Source organism: Coturnix japonica, chromosome 4 (assembly GCF_054131305.1).
Source record: "Coturnix japonica strain WE chromosome 4, WE-NBRP24, whole genome shotgun sequence".
Lineage (NCBI taxonomy): Eukaryota > Metazoa > Chordata > Aves > Galliformes > Phasianidae > Coturnix > Coturnix japonica.
Genome location: NC_140666.1, coordinates 63,475,835 through 63,496,927, shown reverse-complemented (window position 1 = coordinate 63,496,927; position 21,093 = coordinate 63,475,835). Strand labels below are relative to the sequence as shown.

General features: G+C 39.1%; 1 protein-coding gene across 50 annotated transcripts in view; it reads left to right on the top strand.

The window, feature by feature from the left end:
• The window catches only part of SORBS2 (sorbin and SH3 domain containing 2), a 133,355-nt gene extending 118,747 nt beyond the window's left edge, over window positions 1–14,608 (top strand). For 40 of the 50 annotated variants that reach the window (XM_085547147.1, XM_015862066.3, XM_015862061.3 and 37 more), the window contains 3 exons: window positions 9,160–9,209; window positions 11,677–11,783; window positions 12,549–14,608. In XM_085547147.1, the coding sequence (XP_085403273.1) occupies window positions 9,160–9,209; window positions 11,677–11,783; window positions 12,549–12,610 (219 nt within the window). In that variant the 3' untranslated portion in view covers window positions 12,611–14,608. Of the gene's footprint in view, window positions 1–5,664; window positions 5,773–9,159; window positions 9,210–11,676; window positions 11,784–12,548 lie in introns of all 50 variants that reach the window. The other 10 variants (XM_085547116.1, XM_085547113.1, XM_085547107.1 and 7 more) reach the window with 1 other exon arrangement.
• The last annotated feature ends 6,485 nt before the right edge of the window (window positions 14,609–21,093 follow it).

Genomic DNA, 21,093 nt, shown 5'->3' with positions numbered 1-21,093 from the left:
GCTGCGCTGTCACTATTTTAAAGCTTTGTTGTTGGCTGCCTACGTTCAGTTAGAATTGAGTGTACCTTTCACAAATGTTGATGTCATTTTAAACTGATAGGGTTACTTTCAACAAAAAATTCTTATGCCTTAATAAAAGTATGCTATGTATTTAAGATGTTTCTTAAACATGTTCTGAGGAGTACAAATATTAACATTGGGTTAATTAGAAACCACCTCAGATGTTAGAGCTTAACTTAATGGCACCAGAAGTGTACTTTTTGACAATCCTATGCTCAAAATAAGAGTAATGGTTTGCTGGGGGGGAGGGAGGGAGTGAAACACATTAATTTTAATTGTATGATTTAATAACCTATGACAGGACCACTAACAGAAAGCCATAAATAACATAACTTCAGCAGATCAAATGCAGGTCACCCTCATGAATGTAATGATCCAGATTTGTCTTGATGTTTGACATTTAAGCCGAGGCCAGAACCTGATACAGTTTCATTTTTCAAATGTCTTTTCTGCTGTTCTGATTCATGTACTAATGATTTCAGACACCCGTGCTCACTGAAATGATATCCTCTAATCCATCTGATGGCACAGACATTTGGCTTTCAGTCTACTCATATCCCAGCTCTCTGTCATGCTTATTTACTTAAATTCCCATGTTTTTCTTATTTTTTGAAGTTGCCTTTCCAAGCACTATCACCACCTCCCAGATACCATTTCTCCTCTTGGTCACCCAGTGATCAAAAGATACTCCAGGATGCCACTAGTGATTTGTTTTCCAGAACGGATGGTTTTTCACCTTCAAGCTTATGTATCTTACCACCTCCACAGTCTCCAGACAGTTTTCTTTGTGACTTAGAAGAACTCAGTTCTTTGGCATTAACAACATCCCAGTCTTTAGCAATGTCCCCAAATAGTAGTATTCACCAAGTTAAGGGAAATGATTTTATTCCAAATACAGAGATCTCTCTCGGCTCCACTACAGCTCTTCCTCAGTCTTTTCTCGTATCTGCCTCCATCTCACCTTCAGCCAGTTCATCTCATGACATAACACATAAGCATGAAAGCAACAACACCGAATTTAGAAAAGATAAAGACCTGAGACCTGAAGAGTCAAGTACATCTCTGAAGACACCCAGAGACTTGTCAGATACTACCACAGAAGATGAAGTTGTCTGCTCTACCTGCAACATCCCTTTGCTACATAAATGTAGCTCCATCTCCGCCAAGCTAGATGCAAGTGCTGAAAACGAAGAGGAAATCAGCACAGCAGATCTGTCAATTGACCTAAGAGATCAGTCAGAGCCTCAAGAATCAGGTTTCTACAGAGAACCAGAAGACACAACAGAAGAACTGATAAAACTCTACATAGATGAGGATCTGATACAAGACAATTTAGAATTTCCTATAGGAAGCAAAGGAGATTCCATAGTTTGTTGTGAAGGATACACCTCACCAAGTATCAATAAGGTATTTTAATTTCCAAAAATCATGGCTTCTGTGTTCAGATAGGTAACTCAGTATAATTTTTCTCTGCCTTTTCTTGTATTTGTGCTTTTGCACTGTGTGCAGGCACAGTTTTATTCCATGGTGTTGAATAAAAATTGTGGGTTAAGGCATAGTCCCTTCTCAGAAGCAGGTGATGACAAAACTAAGTTAAGTTCTATGGTGTCTCAGTCCTGCTTCTCCTCTCCCTTCTGTCATTGTCAACTTCTGTCATCTTATAGAAAAAGCCAGGGAATCATTCTCCTCTCTGTCCCACAGTGTAGGACCCTCCTGAGCACAAGGCCCCAGAAATGCTATCAGCTTTATTCAGTGGGAAGGATGCGTCTCCTGTGGAGACTCAGGCGTTTGTACCTCACATGTGTCACTTCACCAGCTGATATATTTATAGAAGACTGTTACTGGAATGTGACTAGAAACAGATCAAATTATGTTTGGCAGTGAAACATATCCTTCCCCATACAGCCTGCCCTGGTTCCTCTCTGGAGCAGTACAACAATGAACTATCTCCAGTGTGTGCTAGCTATTAAATGCCATGATATTGCTACACAGTTTGTATGGTTTCCAGGCAGTTTTAGAACAACATTTCCCTGTCCAGCACTTATTTTCTAAAGCATTTGTTTTACATGCTTGCATGAGCCAGTCAATGCAACTGCCTGAACAGTCTCACTCTTGAAATGTTTTAGGCCAAAAGTAAAATTAATCAATTAGAAAGATTTTTCAGACTTCCTTTGGCCTTACTTGACCTGAACAACACAGGAGAAAACAGTAAAAATAAAGGTGAAATCCACTGCCACAAATAGTAATTTGTTTTAATTTTTGAGGGAAGAATTGTCTCCCATAGTAGTAGACTGACTGATCATCAAAATTAGCATCCTGTGTCTGACTGCCCATGTTTGTTACATGACTCCTTATTGGGTATTTTATATCCATAACAACTGGTTGTATAGCATAATTACTTGTCATCTTTTTCAACTGTTTAAGACAGCTCTGCTTTCCACGAAAACATCAGAAGAGCCTGATACTCCTTTCCAACTTCATTCAAATCTACCATTTCACTCTGCCAACACACCAGCTTCTCACTCTGTTCTTACAACATCCCACTCTGCTGCTTCCCTCTCACCTCTCCTTTCTAAACCCTTACATGAGCAGGAGAAAGATTCACTGAAGGTAAAGGTAACGGCACTTCTCAAGCACGGGTTGTTGAAAATCTTCTAATATTAAATAACTGCAAGGCTAATACTAAGCATCTATTGTTTCCCTTACTAACATTAAGTAACATAGCATGCAGAAGATTAAAATAGGCCTTCTTCAAATGACAAGTGAGAAAAAGCTATAATTGCTACAATACAATGTAATACATAGGTATCTCCGAAAGTAATGCCTCCTGTTTATTTCCATGGAAACTACAACAGATACAAGGCACACAACAATGCTATTTGATAGAGCAGATTTTCAGCTACAAAACACAGTCACCACTATTAGCTATGCATTTTTTGCCAGTGAAGAACAAGAACCTGCATGCTGCACTAGTGAAAATCTGTACCAGCCAAGGTGGATCAACCGTCGTTGTCACCACTGCTGAAATGCACCACCCACCACCTCAGTGTGCTCACACCCACTGTTCGGTCTCCATAAACATTCAGCAAATATCAATGAATATCAGTGGGTATCATTTTTTCCATGTGGAGGAATTCAGTGACACACCTTTGTCTCCTACTCGGTTTCATGCCAGACGCCATGTTGTCAGACTGCCCCTCTGCTGCCACCCGTCACACGGCAACAAACTGCAATGGAATATAGGTGGGAAGGTTAACGTCTACTTCCATACCACCAACATCCACCTCTGATATCAGAGGCCAACACAATATGAGACATTACTTTTGAAGTAGCGCTCCCAGATACTCGCACAGCAAAAGGCCTTCAGCTCGCTTTCAAAAGTTCATGCCAGGATTTCTTTCATTTGAATAAGAATACTGAACAATATCCAAGTAAACAAAAACAAAGTAATATTTATACTTGAAAACACTTTTTACCTTCAATCCAAAGCTAAGGAGAGCAGCTCTAAGTTTCACAGTAAAGCACTACTGTACAGAGTAACGTTCTAAATCAATTTGTCAAGGACTAAACACAGATTATTCCCTCTTCAAAACTACACTTTCTGTCAGCATTGCAATTCTGTGGCAGAAAAAATGAGTTCTGGAAAGAGTCTACGGCTCTAAATAGATAAATTCCCAGTGCAATTTTGACCTAAAATCAATTTCCAGAGTCTCCTTGTGACAAGGAAAAAGAATCACATTAAAAGTTTGAGAAACTGTCCTGGGAAAAGTGATCATTAGCTCCATGGGAAAGAAAAAAAATCATTGAAAAACCTACATCTTAGATTCTGTGTTAATGGGAAACTTAAGCATAATGAACTTCTTAAGGTCTTAAGCTGCACTGTTGTTTGTTTGTGGTTTTTTTTTCCTGAAGAAGGGAAGTTACTCTCTAGGAGCTCTTGCTAGGGTATGAATCTATCATGGGCTTCAGTGCCTTTCACTTCAAGGAAGCTGTGAAACGCAGTGGAACATTTGTTTCTGCCACTTTGAATAAAAGCAGTAGAAAGGCATTTTTAGGTGACCCTGATATATCTTGTCCTTCTTTAAGCGAGGCAGGTTAATCCCTGCTGAAGATGGTGGAAATGTCTTTTCTATAAAAAAAAAGGGTTTCTCTGCTCCTGGCAACCTCTTAGACAGCACGCTGCTCTCTACTGGGCACCACGGGAAGCACAGAACACAAGTAAACGCTGTGGCCCCGTCTTTGCAGATAGTGAGCCACAATATAAAGAGCTAGGAGGAACAAAACTGAAGGAGTGATGTTAAGGAATTCCAGCTCTTAATTCTTTTTGAAAATTGTTGACGTTAACAGATTCTTTTCTGCAACATTTCTGAAGTGAGATAAAGATTTAATTTCATTCCAGCAGTAGGTAGATTTGTTTCAGAAGTCAACACTGACAACATTGCCAGGACAGCTGCAGTTAAAAAAATAAATAAATTGGGGCCCAATCATTATTTCTTTCTACTTAACCTTTACCTTAAGCTTTAGAAAGAAGGGCAGACAGTACTCTTCTGTTTGTATGTGTTGTCCATAACTGAAGTCTTACTGTAGCTGTTAAAGTAGAAAAAAAAGGAAAAGAAAAAAAAAAAACAGGAGACATTTCCAGGACTCAAGCACTACCAGTGAATTTGTTGAGGGAGTATGTGAAAATAAATCCATATGCATGTAAGTATTTGGAATGAGGCTCAACTCTAAAGCATTACCTGGGATTCTGGACAGTAGAGTAGCTGGATGGAAGAGAATCATCACTTCCCTCCATGATGGTGGGAAGAATGTATCCTCCAAAGGAATAGTTGTAAAAACACTTCCAGAGGAGAACTGCTGATGTGTTCCTGCCTCCTTGACCTCTACTGATTTCCCTTTTCTGGCCACTCACCCTACCAGCTCCCAAAATGGTACTGCTCTTATGTCTTACCATTTTCTACTGGCTAACAAACAAACAAACAATACAAGGAAGAGATTTCCACCATATCAGGACTCCACTAGCATCACATGCCTCTCTATCCACCTGCAGTCTCAAGGAATGCACATTTGCCTCCCATCCTTTTAAGTACTGATTCACGTCAAGTATTTAGCTAATTACTGGTAATGTTAACCAAACTAGGATTTTTCATTGGAGTACTTTCCATCAAGTACGTATTTGCTTTATAAATGCAAATTCAAGGTCTGATGTCTGTTTAACAGCAACAGATAACAACATTTGTCATTTCTATTTCCAAGGTAGCGTTTCTGCTGTCTGCTGTTGAACTTTTCCTGTAATGAATGAGCTACTTCAGCAGATAGACTTCCAACAACTGTTCTTACTCCAAATGCATGTGTTTTGCTTGAATGATCACTTAACTCTAATGCATAAGCGCGCGTGCCAGAGCAGCAAGACCTTCAGAAAATGATTGGTGCAAAAAATGAAAATACTATCTACTACCAATACCACTACATGCACCTGTAGCATACTTGCCTTTTGTTACCAAGGAAAGCATGTTCAACCTGCATGTGTGAATGAAGCGGCAAAAATCCCAAGGTGCTTCATTCATAAACACTTAATTGATGCATTTTTTGTGGTTTTTCTAGGCTAATTTAAAGAGAGAGATATTTGTTATGGGTAAACCTCCTCGTAGCCCTGTGATGACTAAGAGATCCTGCAGCTCCTCTGTCAGAGGTCACAGCTATTCACACAGGGTATGGTACCAGATGCCCAGTGTGCAGTAACAGCATTTCCATATTAAAGGAGCTCAGTGTCTAGTCTTCAGTATTTTGTTTTTGCCCAAGTGTCTGAATACTATCAATATGTTGTGTTTTCTTCCTGTTGTGCTTCTGTGCTATGTCTGAATAAAGCCAACAGGTCTCCATGTGCCAAACTTGTTATAAATCCATTAGTGTATTGTATCTCAGCAGTACTGCACAGTATTTCCAGTGCTACAAGATGTAAGAGATCAAAGGTCTGCAAATATAGCCTGTTTTTTGTCCTAAACAACTTCTCTTGATTAAAAGTACTTCTAGTTTATTAAATTTACAGTTTCCAGAAGTTAAAAATCATGTTACACAGGCTTTGGTGATGCTGAACTTACATTTTTTTTTAGTCCATGTCCTTTACAAAATATTTCATCACTGCTGTATTGGATCTCCTTGAAACTCTTTGTCCAAGCACAGCCATCCCAGACTCACACTTTTTAGCCTTTCCCTTCCTAACTATAATATAGCAGCAACATAGCTGTAACAGTTTTACCTTTCCAGAATATCTAGTTTGCATACAGTTGGATCAAAAATGTGTTTTCAATTATGAAATTTTTCATAATAATAATATCCAAAATTACCTAGGACTGACAACCAAATGGGCTGTATTTTACCAGTACTTTTCCTTTAAGGCTGAATTATTTTCTGCGTCAATTTCTCAACAGTAGACACTTAAAGGTTCTAAAAGGATTAATTGCTTTCCATGTAGTCACTCCTCATTTAGACAATCTTCTTTCCAGGTATTTTCTGTTCAAAATTAAAATTTAAAATATGCAGGTTATTTAAATTTTCAAAGTCAGCTTTTTTTTAAGGGCTTTGTTTGTTGCGAGGTACAAGGAGGCAGTACTTTCTCCATCTTTGAACAGAGTATTCAATCATAGGAAGACTAAGAATCTTTTAGTACTGGACCAGCACCATCTCAGAGAAAGTCCATAATAAAGAGAATAATTTTATCCACAAACAAGAAAAAAAAAAGAGAGATCAAGACCTATTTTAATTTTGCTCGTTAATCCAAATAAATGGCAAGCAGCCAGTATGTTAAAGGCACTGTACTGGTCGATATTTTGTGCATTTATGAATTTAATTCCAAAACCACATGAACACAAATTTACACATTCAGAACTGTACAGAACTGCTACAGGCAAGGACACATTAGTCATGCGTGACAGTCAAGTATACCACTGGAACTCCTCACTTGACTACTTGACTACACATTTCCTGACATTTTTTAGATCAGGCGTTACTATTTTTTACTAAGTAAACAGAAAATACTGTAGCAAACCGAACCATAGGTGGAAGCCTACATCCTTAGCGTGAAAACTAACTTAGCATTCAGGGTGGTAAAATTCATGGTATGTCCTCAACACCATTGGCCAAACTTTAACTGTTGCAATTCTGGCTAATGCCATTGTATAAAGAAATCAAAACTTAGAGGAAATAAAATGGGTGAAAAGCTTCTTAAAGTCAGCTCAGGTAATATAGAAAATCACATTTGAAGGTCCCCTGTTCAGATATAGCACCTCATTTCCCCACATCTTAACTCTGCCAAAGCTTTTCTTCTTGGCATGGCATATATTCAAAGCATTAAAATCATTCATAGTATCATTTATTACTTTATTTTTTATTGCTTGCAAGAAAAATCCATAACTTTGGTTGAATTCTCTTGCATCTCCGACAGCCTTTTGCCATTCAGCTTAAATCCAGTTTGTAACTAAAATAAACTTCAGATTGCAATGCAGACATCAAGCAACCTGCCCAGTGCTATGTTCTTTTTTTGTTCAATAATTCAGCAGTTGAAGGAGATTTACCAAGAACTGGAATGTCTGATTTGCAATTGTTTTTGGATTTTGCAGTAATAACTTTCTTATACACAGATAGAAGAGAGGAATGTGATGGAGAACAGAGGATTGAAGAGTATAAACAGACCTTTCTGACCCTTCAAAACCTTTCCTCCCTAGTTCTTATCTTTATGAATAAGTTTGGTTATCTACCTGCGTGCATCTTTAGGTACCTTCTAAAAATTACACTCAACAGACTGTAAAGATAAAGCAGAAAGTATTCATGATATTTTCCACAAGTAAATACACAGTCACGATGAAAATAAACTAACTCCTTGGATTTCATCTGGAGATGCTGGGAAGAGAAAAAAAAAAAAGAATGGGAATATTGAAATGCACTAGTTTCTCAATTTATGCTAGTAGGCTGTGGGTCACTTACCAAACCCTTCTCTCATGGAAGGCTGCATCATCTTAAAGAAAACGGAAGCAGGATGAACTGAAATAGTCAAACATGGGAATGAGAGAAGCCTAAACAACTAACAAAAACCCCACGGCTTCAGGATCAGGTTGCAGTCTACTCAATTCATAAAAGAAAGTGGTGTAAGCTGTGTTTGACACCCACATTCCCAAAATAGCGGCGGTTCCTACACTTGTATCAAGCTGTCAGTCTCCTCAACACTATAGGGCATCCTCCATCAACACTGTTCACATCAACACTCTTAAAAGCAGCTGCTCCTGCGCTTTCCAGCCAGGGCTAGGCTCTAATGTGTTAAGTCAGTATCTCCCTGAGCAGGTTTCCACTGGGGAGGTTAATATCTTTCATTTCCATCATTTGCAGCTTCATTGGATATTAGTAATGTGTGATTTAAGACCAAAAGTAATTCTTTTAAAGATTTGCACTGGAAATACATACTTTCTTTTTTTCATCTTAAAGTAGAAGTGTTGTTATTTTCAAACAATTACATTCAATTCAAAAATTCTTAATGTTCTTGGCCTCCCAACAGCCTGCATGGCTTTGTGCTGCCCCCTGAGCTGGAACAGTATTAAAGCATAGCATGTTATGCCTGCCAAGTCAGTACTGTGTGTAATGTAAATTGGGTTGTTCTTTTGTCTATGGATGGTCTGAATTCTGCAATTAAGTGTATGAGGTTTTGTTTCACTTAACTAAAAATATACTTCAAGTAATGTATAATGTTCATCACTTGCATCTAATTTTTCTAGTGCTATTTCTGTTTCACTGTAATGATGCAGCAAAGTTCTATTCCAACATTCTACTGTGCCACAAACAGATTGTTGATGAAGTTAACAGTTTTGTTTTAGTTTTTATATTGTCCTCCCCAAAAAATCATATTTCTAAACCTGCCAAGACTCTATTGCTTGCCACGTCTCATAGGAATTTATTGCGAGGTTGAGCCTGTGGGGGGGGGGGGGAAGGGGAGATTGTTTTAAGTGAAGTAGAATATGTAAGTTCAAGCAACTATGCATCATATGCCTGTCCGACTACTTGGATCTTAGACGATAAATCCTTATTACATTTCAAATCATTTCATTTCAGCCACAGCGCCCTGTGCTTGCTCATGAAAACATACACAGTGGGGGGGAACCGTAAGTATACTTCTTGTCTACTAAAGCAAACCTAACATCTAAGCAACAGCCAGCACATCCTCAAATACTTTATTGACCTGCCAAGTACAACTAAGAAGAGATTTCATAAATTTACAGATAATCACATGATGCAGGAAGATATCCAACACAGTCCCAAAGGACAAAGTTCTAGCCATATGATTTACACCAAACTCAGACTTGCTAACTTAAAGTTCTCCATCATTTACAATAAAAAGGGACAATAAGTTTGTAAGGTTTGAGTTACTTTTTTTTTTTTTAATTTTTTTTGTCTCCATTGTTCCATCTTATAAGAATATCAGTTAAGGACTTCACACTAATTCAACTCATCTGCTCTACAGACAATGCAAATTAGTCAGAAACCAATCTGAATGTGAATTGAGAGAGAAAATAACTTGATAACGTTAATCGTGGGAACACAGAAACACACTTCTATGTAATTTACATACACAGTTTAAAAATTAGAGGCAAAAAAAAAAGCTTTTTGAAGAACTGGACAAGAATCTACAATGCAGGTTGTATTTTTACAACATAAGCAATCAGGATGAAACTTGTAAGGTTGTTTTGGTGCAATTAAAATGCAAATTCGGTGCAAGATTGTTTCAATTTCTTATTTTTTTCCTCTAGCATCAGAGAGCTTTGGAGCTAGATGAATTCCCCTCCATGCAATTAAGGCTTAGCATCTAAAAAGGTTTAACAGCTTAGCCGAAGAAACAGCAAAAGAAAAGAGAGGAGTGGTTATCAAATAATAATTCAATTTCAATTGAATCGTTTTTTCCTCTTGCTCTTGGTGGGATGTCTAAGCATACTGAAGCACCTACCTGTTTTGTAAGCAATAGTTGTCTAAATAATGTTCTTCAGTGTAGTTTTAGTAGTGCATAACTAAAGTTACTCAATCCTAAGAAACCAAATATACTTAAATTGTCAATCATACATTGCCTTGAATATGCATTTTGTCAGTGTTATAAGTTTTAGTAGTCTTTCCTATTTAAGAAATTCCTAACAAAAGGAATTCAAAGCAAAATCAGCAAAAAGGGAATGTAATGACTACAAAAAGTTATGAAAATGGATTAGCTAGAAATGACCAAGATGACAGAGCTGGAATACTTAACCCTCTTTCACATGTCACTGCCCTACTCTACTCCTTCCTTTTAAATACCTTCTTCTGAAGGGAGTCACTGTGCACAGTTTTTTGTGCCTGCTTTTTCTCTACCGCTTCTCTCAATTTAATGTTTATTCCCTGTCCATCTCTGAGGCTGCTGTAACAGGCAGGTACACTCAAGGAAGAAGTACAAATGCATATACTAACTTGTGTCCTACCTCTTATGAGATGTCCACTTTGGAACTTATTCCTTCTCATTTTATCAGCTCAATTTGTCTCTTTTCCCCTTCATTCCCTCTGTAAATCTTTCTCTCAGGCTCTCTTCACTATATTTTCTCCCTTTCACACATTTTTGCCAGCCTATCTCCTCTTCCTTTAGGACAGAAAACATCTATTTGGAAAACCACTTATTTCATCCCTTTAGGTAGCTGGGTTGCATATTACCCTGTTCCTACAGTTACACAACAGAGTAAAAGCCCAGGCTAGCACACGCTGTCCTACCAGCAATGGACAGCTGGGGGGCAGCTGTCTGAGGTGAGGCCTGAACACAGCAGCTGCTCCTGCTTAGCACTCAAGGTGCAGGCCACTGCCTCAGGTTTCAGTTATGGTCACCCTTGCTTCTTGGAGTTGCTTTCTACTTAGCTAATGCATAAAAGGACAACTTTAAAAACCAAGGGACAACTTGTGAATGACAAGGGACTGATGTAGCAGGGGCAGTTTTAACAATGGAAAGGTTTATAGATATTTTCACATAGCAGTTACTGTCCTCCTTCTCACAGAGGTAGGCACCTTTTTACATGCAGAGGTCCCAGGTGCCAGCTCTCATCTAGTAGGTGCTAACAAGCAGCCCAGGGCAGTCCCCACTTTCACAGGTAGCATGTGTGAGCTGCCCTCCTCAGCACCCACACCACTCGGCAGGGGCCGTGTTTGTATGGCATGCACTGCCTCTGCCTTGGCAGAATGTGAGGACAGCAGGATCCGCACAGCAAAAGCACAGTCTTCAGTGCTGCTCATGGGGGTTAAGAGACTAGAGCAGGCTATATCCTCCCTCTCTAAGAAATTACATTCTCCTCTTTGGTGACTCAAGTATAAAATAATATTTAATCAGAATCATGTTTTAACCACAGTTATGGCACCAGGCTTGCCTTGTAGCCCCAGTCTTCACTGCCCCATTCTTTTGGATAAAGCTGGGTACTAGCCTTGATATCTTCCACCATGCAAAACAAATCCTTTTCCACTTTGCTTGAAGGGAGCATTACTTATGAATTCATGTTTAAAACAGCTTTTTTAACAAAAGTGCAAAGAACTCTTTCTTCTTTTTAAAATGCAACATTTGTCCTATTTAAGGTTTCAGGCTCTATATAACTATACTCCTAGGAACGAAGATGAATTGGAGCTCAGAGAGGGAGATGTCATTGATGTGATGGAAAAATGTGATGATGGATGGTTTGTGGGTATGTTTTAACTGGTTTCTTTTTCATATATTCTTTTTTCCTGACCTCTGCTTCTCTGTTTGTTTGGTGTCTTACAAACTAATTAATCTTTGGCACTCATTATAATAAACCTGAACCTGGCTTTACCAGGAAAAATCCCCACCAAAATCCTCTGAAGTAAATGGGTGATCATTCACTTCTGCACTTGGGAATTGACATGTGCTTCTAATTTGTTGTACAGCACTATTGTCATTCTCATGCTGACATAGAGCAGACTGTATATTACTCCTCATAACATGAGTACTGCTACAAAAACGACTATTTGTGAAAAACAAGTATTGCTGAACAAACAGATGCTTGGGTCTAACCAAGGCAGCTAAATCATGGCATAAATCCTCATGCACACAGTGGCTAAATTCTTTATCATCTCACTCAACCCTAGCATTTCAAAAATCTAAATTAGTTTAACTACAAACAAGCAATGCTATTTAAATGAAACGATTTCTATAAACCAAGTCCAAATTTCAGCACATCAGACTTAGCAGAGGTTTCAAATTGAGCTACACAATTCAATCAAATACGCCTCTATTGGCTTTTCCCTTCCTGCAGTTATAATTTGTTGCAATTCACAACTCACAACCGAAACTGAAAATGACCTGATTGAATGTGGAGAGCAGTAGAAAAATTTGTGAAATGTTTAAAAAAAAACATGAGTTAAAGGACATTCTTACATAGGTGATTTTCCTGTTCTGATTGCCATCTTTCATCTATTGCTTCTAATTTCAGGAACTTCAAGAAGAACCAAATTATTTGGTACTTTCCCTGGAAACTATGTCAAGAGGCTGTGAATTTTTTTTCATTCTTATTTATGCTGCATCTCTGCAACATATCTGCATAAAGCTGCTAGAAAACATGCTACGCTGGCCTTCAGTTTTCTTGCTTGCAGTCTCAAATAGAGGCCATCCAGTTCATCCTCATCCCATCCCATCCGCCAAACTGTTCCAGCAGTATTACAGCAACGACTACCGTGTGAATAACTAAGCTTTTCTGAAACAAGAGGAATCCTCCCTGCTTTTAACTCTTTTTATTCGAAACACAGTAGGAAAAGCCAGAGGAGAGGTACCCAGAAGAATTGCTATGGGGGGGGAGGGAGGTTGTGAGTAGAGGGAGAAACTCTTCCTGTTTGGGACATTAGTGGTACTACCATGAAGTGCGATGGGAAAATATAACTTTTCAGCATGCATGTACAACAGAGGGAAAGTTGCTGCTTACTATTTAAGAAAAAAGAAGTTTTTTGAGTTTCCGCATTCTTATTAGCTTGGCAGCATTTGTTGTTTTCACTTTGCTGTATCACAGGTTTGCCTATTGTACCGGTTTACAACGACAAATTATAATATAGGTTTTGCCTGCACTTGTATGTTGTAACTTATGCACAGTGACTGTAAAATCTCAAGCAAGCGTAGTGAAAAATGGGAGAACGGCAAGTTTTCTGATGGTGCAATGGTATTTGCTCAAACCTTTTTGCCCTATTAAAGCTACAGCGTTTTCTGTTCAAAGGTAAGAAGTGCTAGAGGGATAAAATCTCGAGAAGCAGGATTTAAAGAAGAGATGGACAATAATATAAGCATAGACATTAACAAGCTGTGATCATATGACATTAAATGGCTGTAATCAAAATGTTGTAATAGTCAGCAGCATGAAATCTGAGAGGTTGGAGTTTTTATGTACCACAGGCATTTTAAGAAGCAGCAAGTAAACAGTGTTAGTGCAAAGGATTTGTTTTCCTCTAACATAGCCACCTGAAAACATTCACAAGTATCATGTACTGATTTATTTCACTATATATACATATATATATACACACATATATATATGTCTGTTAACAAAACCTGAGTTATGCATTCTTTTTTAGGAATTTAGTACATTTAAAAAAGAAAAAAAATCACAAGTATTAAAATCAATACATTTTAGAGGGTTTGGATGTTTCTTTTTCCTGATTGAATCAAGTATTTGAAAGCAGACATTCTCCATATGCAACCGTAAGCATAAAGAGCATTATGAAAGTAAGGCACAGGATGACAAGGACTATGACTTCATGAAAAAAAAAATAGATTTTTTTTTTCCCCAAGTCAGATTTGTTTTCTTTGGCACCTTATAGATGGCAAAAGCTTCAACTGCATTTCTCATGGGTAAAGGACTGAAATTATCCACGTGTATTTAGTCTCTGTAGCATTTTGTACATATGTTTGCTTTTTTGTACAGAGCCATTTGGTTGTTGATTTTGAAAGAAAAAAAAAGAAAAAATAAGTTTCTTATTTGATCTTTGCCCTCTTTACATACAGAACATTTCCATGCATTTTGCTTTACTTGCTCTATTTACCATAAGCACATCTGAATAGTGCAATTCTGTAAGATAGCATTTTATGCAAAATTTTATTAATTAAAATATGGTTTACCAGCCAAATCTAAATGTACATATGTCTTTATTACTGAGAAATGTCATTAAGACAAAGGTAAAGAAACATCTTTGTGCAGCATACCTTTATTATTGCAGATTTAATGGCAAAAGCTTTATATTTCAAAGGCTTTCAATTTTAAACTAGATCTGCATGCAGCTTTGCTGTGAGATTAATTCCTATCTTTGATGCCATTTATGATTGAAGACTTAAATATCTGTTGCCTGTGATATTTAAAAAGTACTGTTTCTACTCTGTATCTGATTTTAGAAAAATACAGGTTTTTCATACCTGGCTTTCAGGTAACTGACTTTGAATTCCTACAAGCAAAAGGTCTCTGTGGTTTTTTTCTTGAATAGACTTCTAATAAATTTTGCTTGGAGTACACAAGTGTCTTCCCTGTCATTTCTCAAATACATGCAACATACTACTTAAGTGCTACAAAGCTCCTTATGCTTCTATATGCAAGTACAAGCGGTTTTGTCTCTACAAAGATTTTCTTCTACCCCCGAGCATACACGAGTTGCAATATGGACAACCAGCACTGTCAACACAGTTGCTGCTTTGTCCACTTCAGCATCATCCCTAAAACTCCAGAATCCAAAAGCAACATCCTAGGCTGTCTTCACTGACAGTGCTAATGCAAGGTAGTTTTTCTGTTACAGAGCTGGCCTTTGATCCTGAAGCACAGAAATAAAGTACATTACTGAAGCCCTTTGTATCTCACAGAAGTTCCACACCCTAATCCTTTCCTTAAACAAAAGGAAAACAAGAGAGTGACAGCAGAGAAGTAAGATTTAAGGATAATGCAGGCTTGGGAGTGAGCATCTTATGCTTGGGACTCTGCCTGAAGCTCTGAGTTACCCCCTGTAAACGTTTCTGCCTGGCAAAGAGCAACTTGCTGTTCAATCAAAACCCAAACCCACAGGAAGCAGAGCATGCAGGCAGCAGCCTTCTTTCCCTATGTGGTTACTCCTGGTACTTCTGGGCTCCCTGGTCCTGCTCCTCCAGCCCTTGCTGGCCTCTACTGCCAGGATGACATCTCCCAGATGAGCTGTGCTGCACCCTTACTGCTGAAGAGTGCAGCATTCTGGCACAAGTAATCTATTTCTGACTTGCACAGCTTTGTCTTTACAATAGCTGGGCTGTTAAAATGCCAGCAAGTGAGCTCCTCTGTCAGCATAAACAGATTCTGCTGGGAGTGACTGCAATTTGGACAAGACCTAATTTAGCCAGCAGTGCTGTCTCTGAGGTAAACATACCCTTACAGCACTAAGTTAGCTTAAACCAACCACACATGTCTCTTGCTCTATAAACTAATGGCTGAGTATACAAGCACATGTGTGGCCTGCCCTTCTTTCTGCTGGCTGAGTGATTCTGGGGGTCTGAATTCTCTTTGCCAATTGCGAGAGGGAAGGAAAAGGATAAGGATAGATCATAATAAGAATTACAAGTCACTGACACCAGGAAAAACTGTAGTGTCAGTGGTTTACTCAAAAAGTGTTGCAAGGTGACCAGAAATGTAAAATTAAAGGACAACACAAAGGTACAAGTTCTGTTCAAGTAAACAAATTATACGGAAATAGGCAAGGTCTGTTGAAATTCCTCCTACACTACTGAAGTAGCAAACCAAAGGACTTTTTGAGTTTGCTTATAAAATTTTTATATACTCCCTCATGAAGTCATGGAGTGGAATGTACTGAACTGGAAGGTGCTGTATCTTTAACCAGAACTAAAGATAAATTGAGAAGAGAAACGCGCAGAATTTGATGCCAGCCAGTTTAACATCTAAGATTTTTCTACAAGATGGTATAGCAAACCAATTTCCCTTTATTTTACTGAGATGTGTAGCATGGCTCTTGATTTCTATTAGGATTTTCTTTTAATGCTATCACATGATAGCTACACTGGCAGGCTGAGAAAAGTCTGTTAGAGTGTTACTGAAACTAAATTCATTGCACAGCTGCACTGCATCACAGATCCAAAAGTCACACAACCAGAGCTTCCCCAAACAGCAGCAGATTCTGCTGCCTACCTTTTGGCAAGCTGTCTGCCTGCTGTTCATCACCTGCATGGGAGGCAAAGGCCTCTACAAAACAAAACCAAGCAACCTCACAAAACACCAACCAAGCAGGGACACTGAGGCATGAGCTTTTCAAGGTAACACTATATCCCAAAGCTAAGGGTCACCCCAGCAGTTTTAACATTCTGTTGCCCGTGCCAAAGCCAAGTACGTTGTCGTTCTGCAATGCCTGGTATTTACCAGCTGCTTTTTAGCTGCTGCTGTACACAACTGCGGCAGGAACACAGGGTGCTTCCTGTAGATTCCAAAAGCAATGCACGAGCTAATGGGAAGCTAGAATTATGAAGTAAGCAGCTCTAGAAAGACCTCAGGTCATTGCACTAAGTACATTCACCACATAACCATAAAAGCTGTAAGGGAAAGCCAGCCTTTGCCTTGGTTAACAGCAAACTCCACTGAAGTAAATAGATCCTGAACGTGCTTCAAAGATCATATCGTTAACATGTTCTGCATTAGCTTGAAAAGAAGACTGTGCAAGAGAGAAACACTGAAGCAACTGAATGTCTGGTTTGGGCTGGTTTGTAATCACATCAAGAAGTATGAGTGTGGGCAAAGCCCATAAAATACTTCTTTAGCTGCCCCCACTGCACAGCACAGCTGATAGTCAGTACCCTTCTCTAGGGTTAAGCTGCACATCCACTTGAAGTCAAATTCTACACACCACCACAGTTGCAACAGCACATTAAACAAAATTGGAAGGGCCAGTGGTTCAATTTTCACAAATTCACAGCATAATCCCTTGTTACACCTAGTAAGGACCAATGAGACAAACCTGAATCCACCCATTTCACCTAGCCTGCACGTACCCAAACCAACATGCACAGTCACCTTGTCTGCTCCAAGTAAGCAGGGGATGCTTCAGGGTTTTTTCTGCAGCTCCTCAGGTAACCAATACCACAAAATATTTGACTGGATGCAAGAAGTGCCTTTTTGTTTTATCCACCCCAACTACTATGTGAGTTAAGTGTTAAACTCCTAGCCAAAATTGCTCCATAGGATCTATTATTTTCATTAATACAGTCTTTGAAAATTACAATTATTATTCTATTTATCTACCAAGAATATGATACAATTCACTAAAAGGGAAAGAGAAGAATGAATTTCTGCTTGCATATCCCTGACTCAGATGCTGCTTAGGTCAAAGAAAGTGTTTTTGGTAGCATACAGGCTCTTATATATTCTTGCCACTTTGAAACAGAGAAAGGCTAACAGAAGTTTTTAGGTTAATGTGCAGTGACAAAACCAGCAAAGAGCTTGAACAATACTGCAGGCACAGTTACTGTTTTCATCCTGCTGGTTGGTAATACTGCACACCTTCATTCCTTAGCAGCTCTGAATCTATAGTTCCTAACTCCTGTTTCATTTGCTTCAGTGTGAGTCCCATATATAAATCATTACAGACTTTTGCCCTCTGGTATTATGTTTAACTTCTTTTTCTTCAGGAGTCACAGAGGAGCAACGTGCTAACACACTACTTAATCTACCAGAAAGTAGAAAGCCTTCATACGGAAAGAGCTGTCCCACCGAGCAGCTGCAGCAGTGATGTCACGTCTAATTGCAGATCTGGTGCAGAGGGTTCCGCTGCACAGTGGCATTACATCACAAGCGACTCCATAGAGAAAAAACAAGTGTTGCCTGACAACCAGCCATGCGTTGCTAGGTTCATCCTCAGAACAGATACTCCAGCTTCAACCATCTACATTTCTTGCTGCCAACACAAACAAACTCTGAGGCCCTTATTTCGCACCCACATACACACATAGCACAGTAATCCTTCTACATTTTCCATCCATCAAGAAAATATATATAACAATTTTTAAAATACCCCAAGAATAACGTAATTCTGTTTCCAGTGAAGAGTTACCAGACAGTTGCACACAGTGACTCTTGACATTTCTCCTGCAGAAAGGAGAAGAAACTTCTGTCACAAGCTCCTGTCTCACTTTATGAGAGGGTCCTGTACTCCCTTGGGCCCGTTCCAGGTGCCTCACTCTAGCTCCAGCCAATTAGAATAGTAGCTTCCTATTTAACTACCAGGCCCTTTAACACTTCTTCGGCCTCTACTCCATTTTAGTTCGTTTCAAAACTTTCTTCAAGCATCATAACTACTGAAAGAGTAATCGAACCTGCATCAAGATTTTCCCCTGCCACCAAGACAGGTAAGCACACAGTGAAACCAGTGCCGTAGATGGCAGCATGAGTAGCCCAAATGTGTCGTTCTCAGTGGGTCATTGCACTGCTGCTGCCATTAGCCAGATAAAGTTAGGGCACATAAGGGCCCAGCTAGTGCTTCCCACTCTGGGGTGAGGGTTAATGCTGGCAGCTGTAATGTGAAACATGTACAAACACTGGCTGGCGCAGGAGCTGCGAAAGGCTTTTCTTACACTACTACTGATTCATCTGTTATAGATAGGTGTTTTCTACATATAACTGGAAATACTCGAACAGGTGAGAATCAGCCCTTCCCCCTCTTAAACCAAGGAAGAGAATAAATTAATGCGTCAAAATGTCTGAGGTAGTAGAAGGCAATGCTTGCATGCCAATGGAGAGCTCTGTGCACTATTTATAGATCCTTTTCATGTGCTCTATGGGGCTCTTACTTCTCCCTCCTGTTCCACCACTCATTCTCTTCCTGTTAAGCCCAAGAGGCTGACCAAAGGAAAAACCGCAAAGCATGGAAGGTGACATTCTACAACTGAAAAATACTAAGAATCTGTTTTACCCCATTCAAGGTTTTACCCTCCATTTCATGCACTACCTTATCTAGAGATCTCCCAAAAGCACTACCTGCACCATATACTTACTGAGCATGGGGAAGACCTTCAAGATCATCAGGTCAAACTGTCAACTTGACCAAGCACATTCATTGAATTATAGAATGGTTTGGGTTGGAAGGGACCTTTAAGATCATCTAGTTCCAATCCCCCCTGCTATACACAGAGACACCAGCCACTAGGCCAGGATGCTCAAAGGAATATCCAGCTTGGTTTTTGAATGTCTCCAAGGAAGACGCAACTTTGCTGGGCAACCTGTTCCAGCATCTCACCCTCACAGTAAAGAATTTCTTCTTAATACCTATTCTACATCTATCCTCTTTCAGTTTAAAGCCATTTCCCCTTGTCCTGTCATTGCACACCCTTATGAAAAGTCACTCCCCAACTATCCTGTAGGCCCCTTTTTGGCACTGGAAGGCCGCTATGAAGTTTCCTCAGAGCCTTCTCTTCTCCTGGCTGAAGAGCCCTGGCCCTCATAGGGGAGGTGCTCCAGCCCTCTGATTATCACCATGGCACTCCTGGTCATCATCACCTAAAACCCAGAAAATTCACAAATGGAAGATGCCTCCTGCATCACACCAGAAATCCATGCTGCCCAGCAGCTTACACAGAGCACCATTAGTACTGGTTTGAAGGTCCCAAGTTAAACTCTTGACACTCTCATGTGAGACTATTTCAGTAAGTTGTTTTTGAGATTTTGACAGTGCAAAACAGGAATTGTTGAACTGTGACAGACAGACAAGAGGAAAATCTAATCTTTAGGGGCACTATTCTCTGTGTATTTCTGAATTACTTTTTGTTTTGAACTTTGATATTTTTTATTAGGGATGGAAGGTGGAGAAGGGAAAAGATCATAAGGAAGATTTACTCCTATTTGAAATGACTTCCTCTATAAACTGCTTTACCTGTCTGTGGGGAGGGAATTTCCCTTGAGAGTCTTCCCTATGGAGAGATTATCCTCCATTTCTGGCCTGAATTTCTATACTACCAGACAACTTCAGGAGCTAAACTTCCAGCTACAGTTGAGTATTAATTCCCCACATACTGGAGTCAAGCAAAAGTGAATGTGCAAATATTGTTTTAAGACTGTATTTGTGTGTACTCATATCTGACAGTTTCTACATTAACTAGTTCAGATGCAGTAATTACAGTAATTGCAGTAATAAAGACAAGATTTCATCATAGCTACATTTCTGCTGGTTTTTACCTACATTGCACTTATATTCTTTCACAGTATTGACAGCTTATTTAGTTCTACATTCACTGAATAAAAGCAAAGAAAAAGTTCAATCAGAGCAAAGTGTGATATGCTTAATTACTTTTACTCAGCATTTGATTTTGCTGTTAAGCAACTAATTTATGGTTGTTGAAAAGCTGATTATGTCCTTTTTAATCAGAGGACAGAAATCAAAATTATAACTGGGAAAACACTTAAGTATATGCTAAATTTATGTATTAAGCCTGAGCAACTACAGTGCACATCAAGATTCTAGGATCCAGCTTTGTAGCCTGCTACAATCTGAAGCTGCTGATCTCTGGCTCTCATCCCACCTTATACTTAAAACAGAATACCATATTTGTCTTTCAGCTGTTGCTGTTTGTCATGATCCAGCAAATACAGCCAACTCTCCCATAGCAACTACTTTTACAATGCTAAACTCAAGCCACACAGCGAAAGAAAAATAGATAAGGAATACAGTGTTTTATGGAACATCAGATAGCAATTGTAATTATATATTTTTGATGCCTGCTTCTTAGAGAAAAACATTCAGAAGTTTTGGTACTTGGGCCACAAAAAACTGTGTTGTTGTCTGTACCTGTGATCTCATAATTTGTTTGTATATGAAGTCTCATCTCATGGGAGAATATAGACAGATCAAAACGTAGAGAAACTTCCAAAGAAATGAGGAGTCCTAGACAGGATGGGTAGCTTTGCCTCCTACCTTGCTTCTCTTCCATAAAGATACTTCAGAATTAGGTGGGGGTTTTTTGTTTTGTTTGTTTAAATAATCCATTAT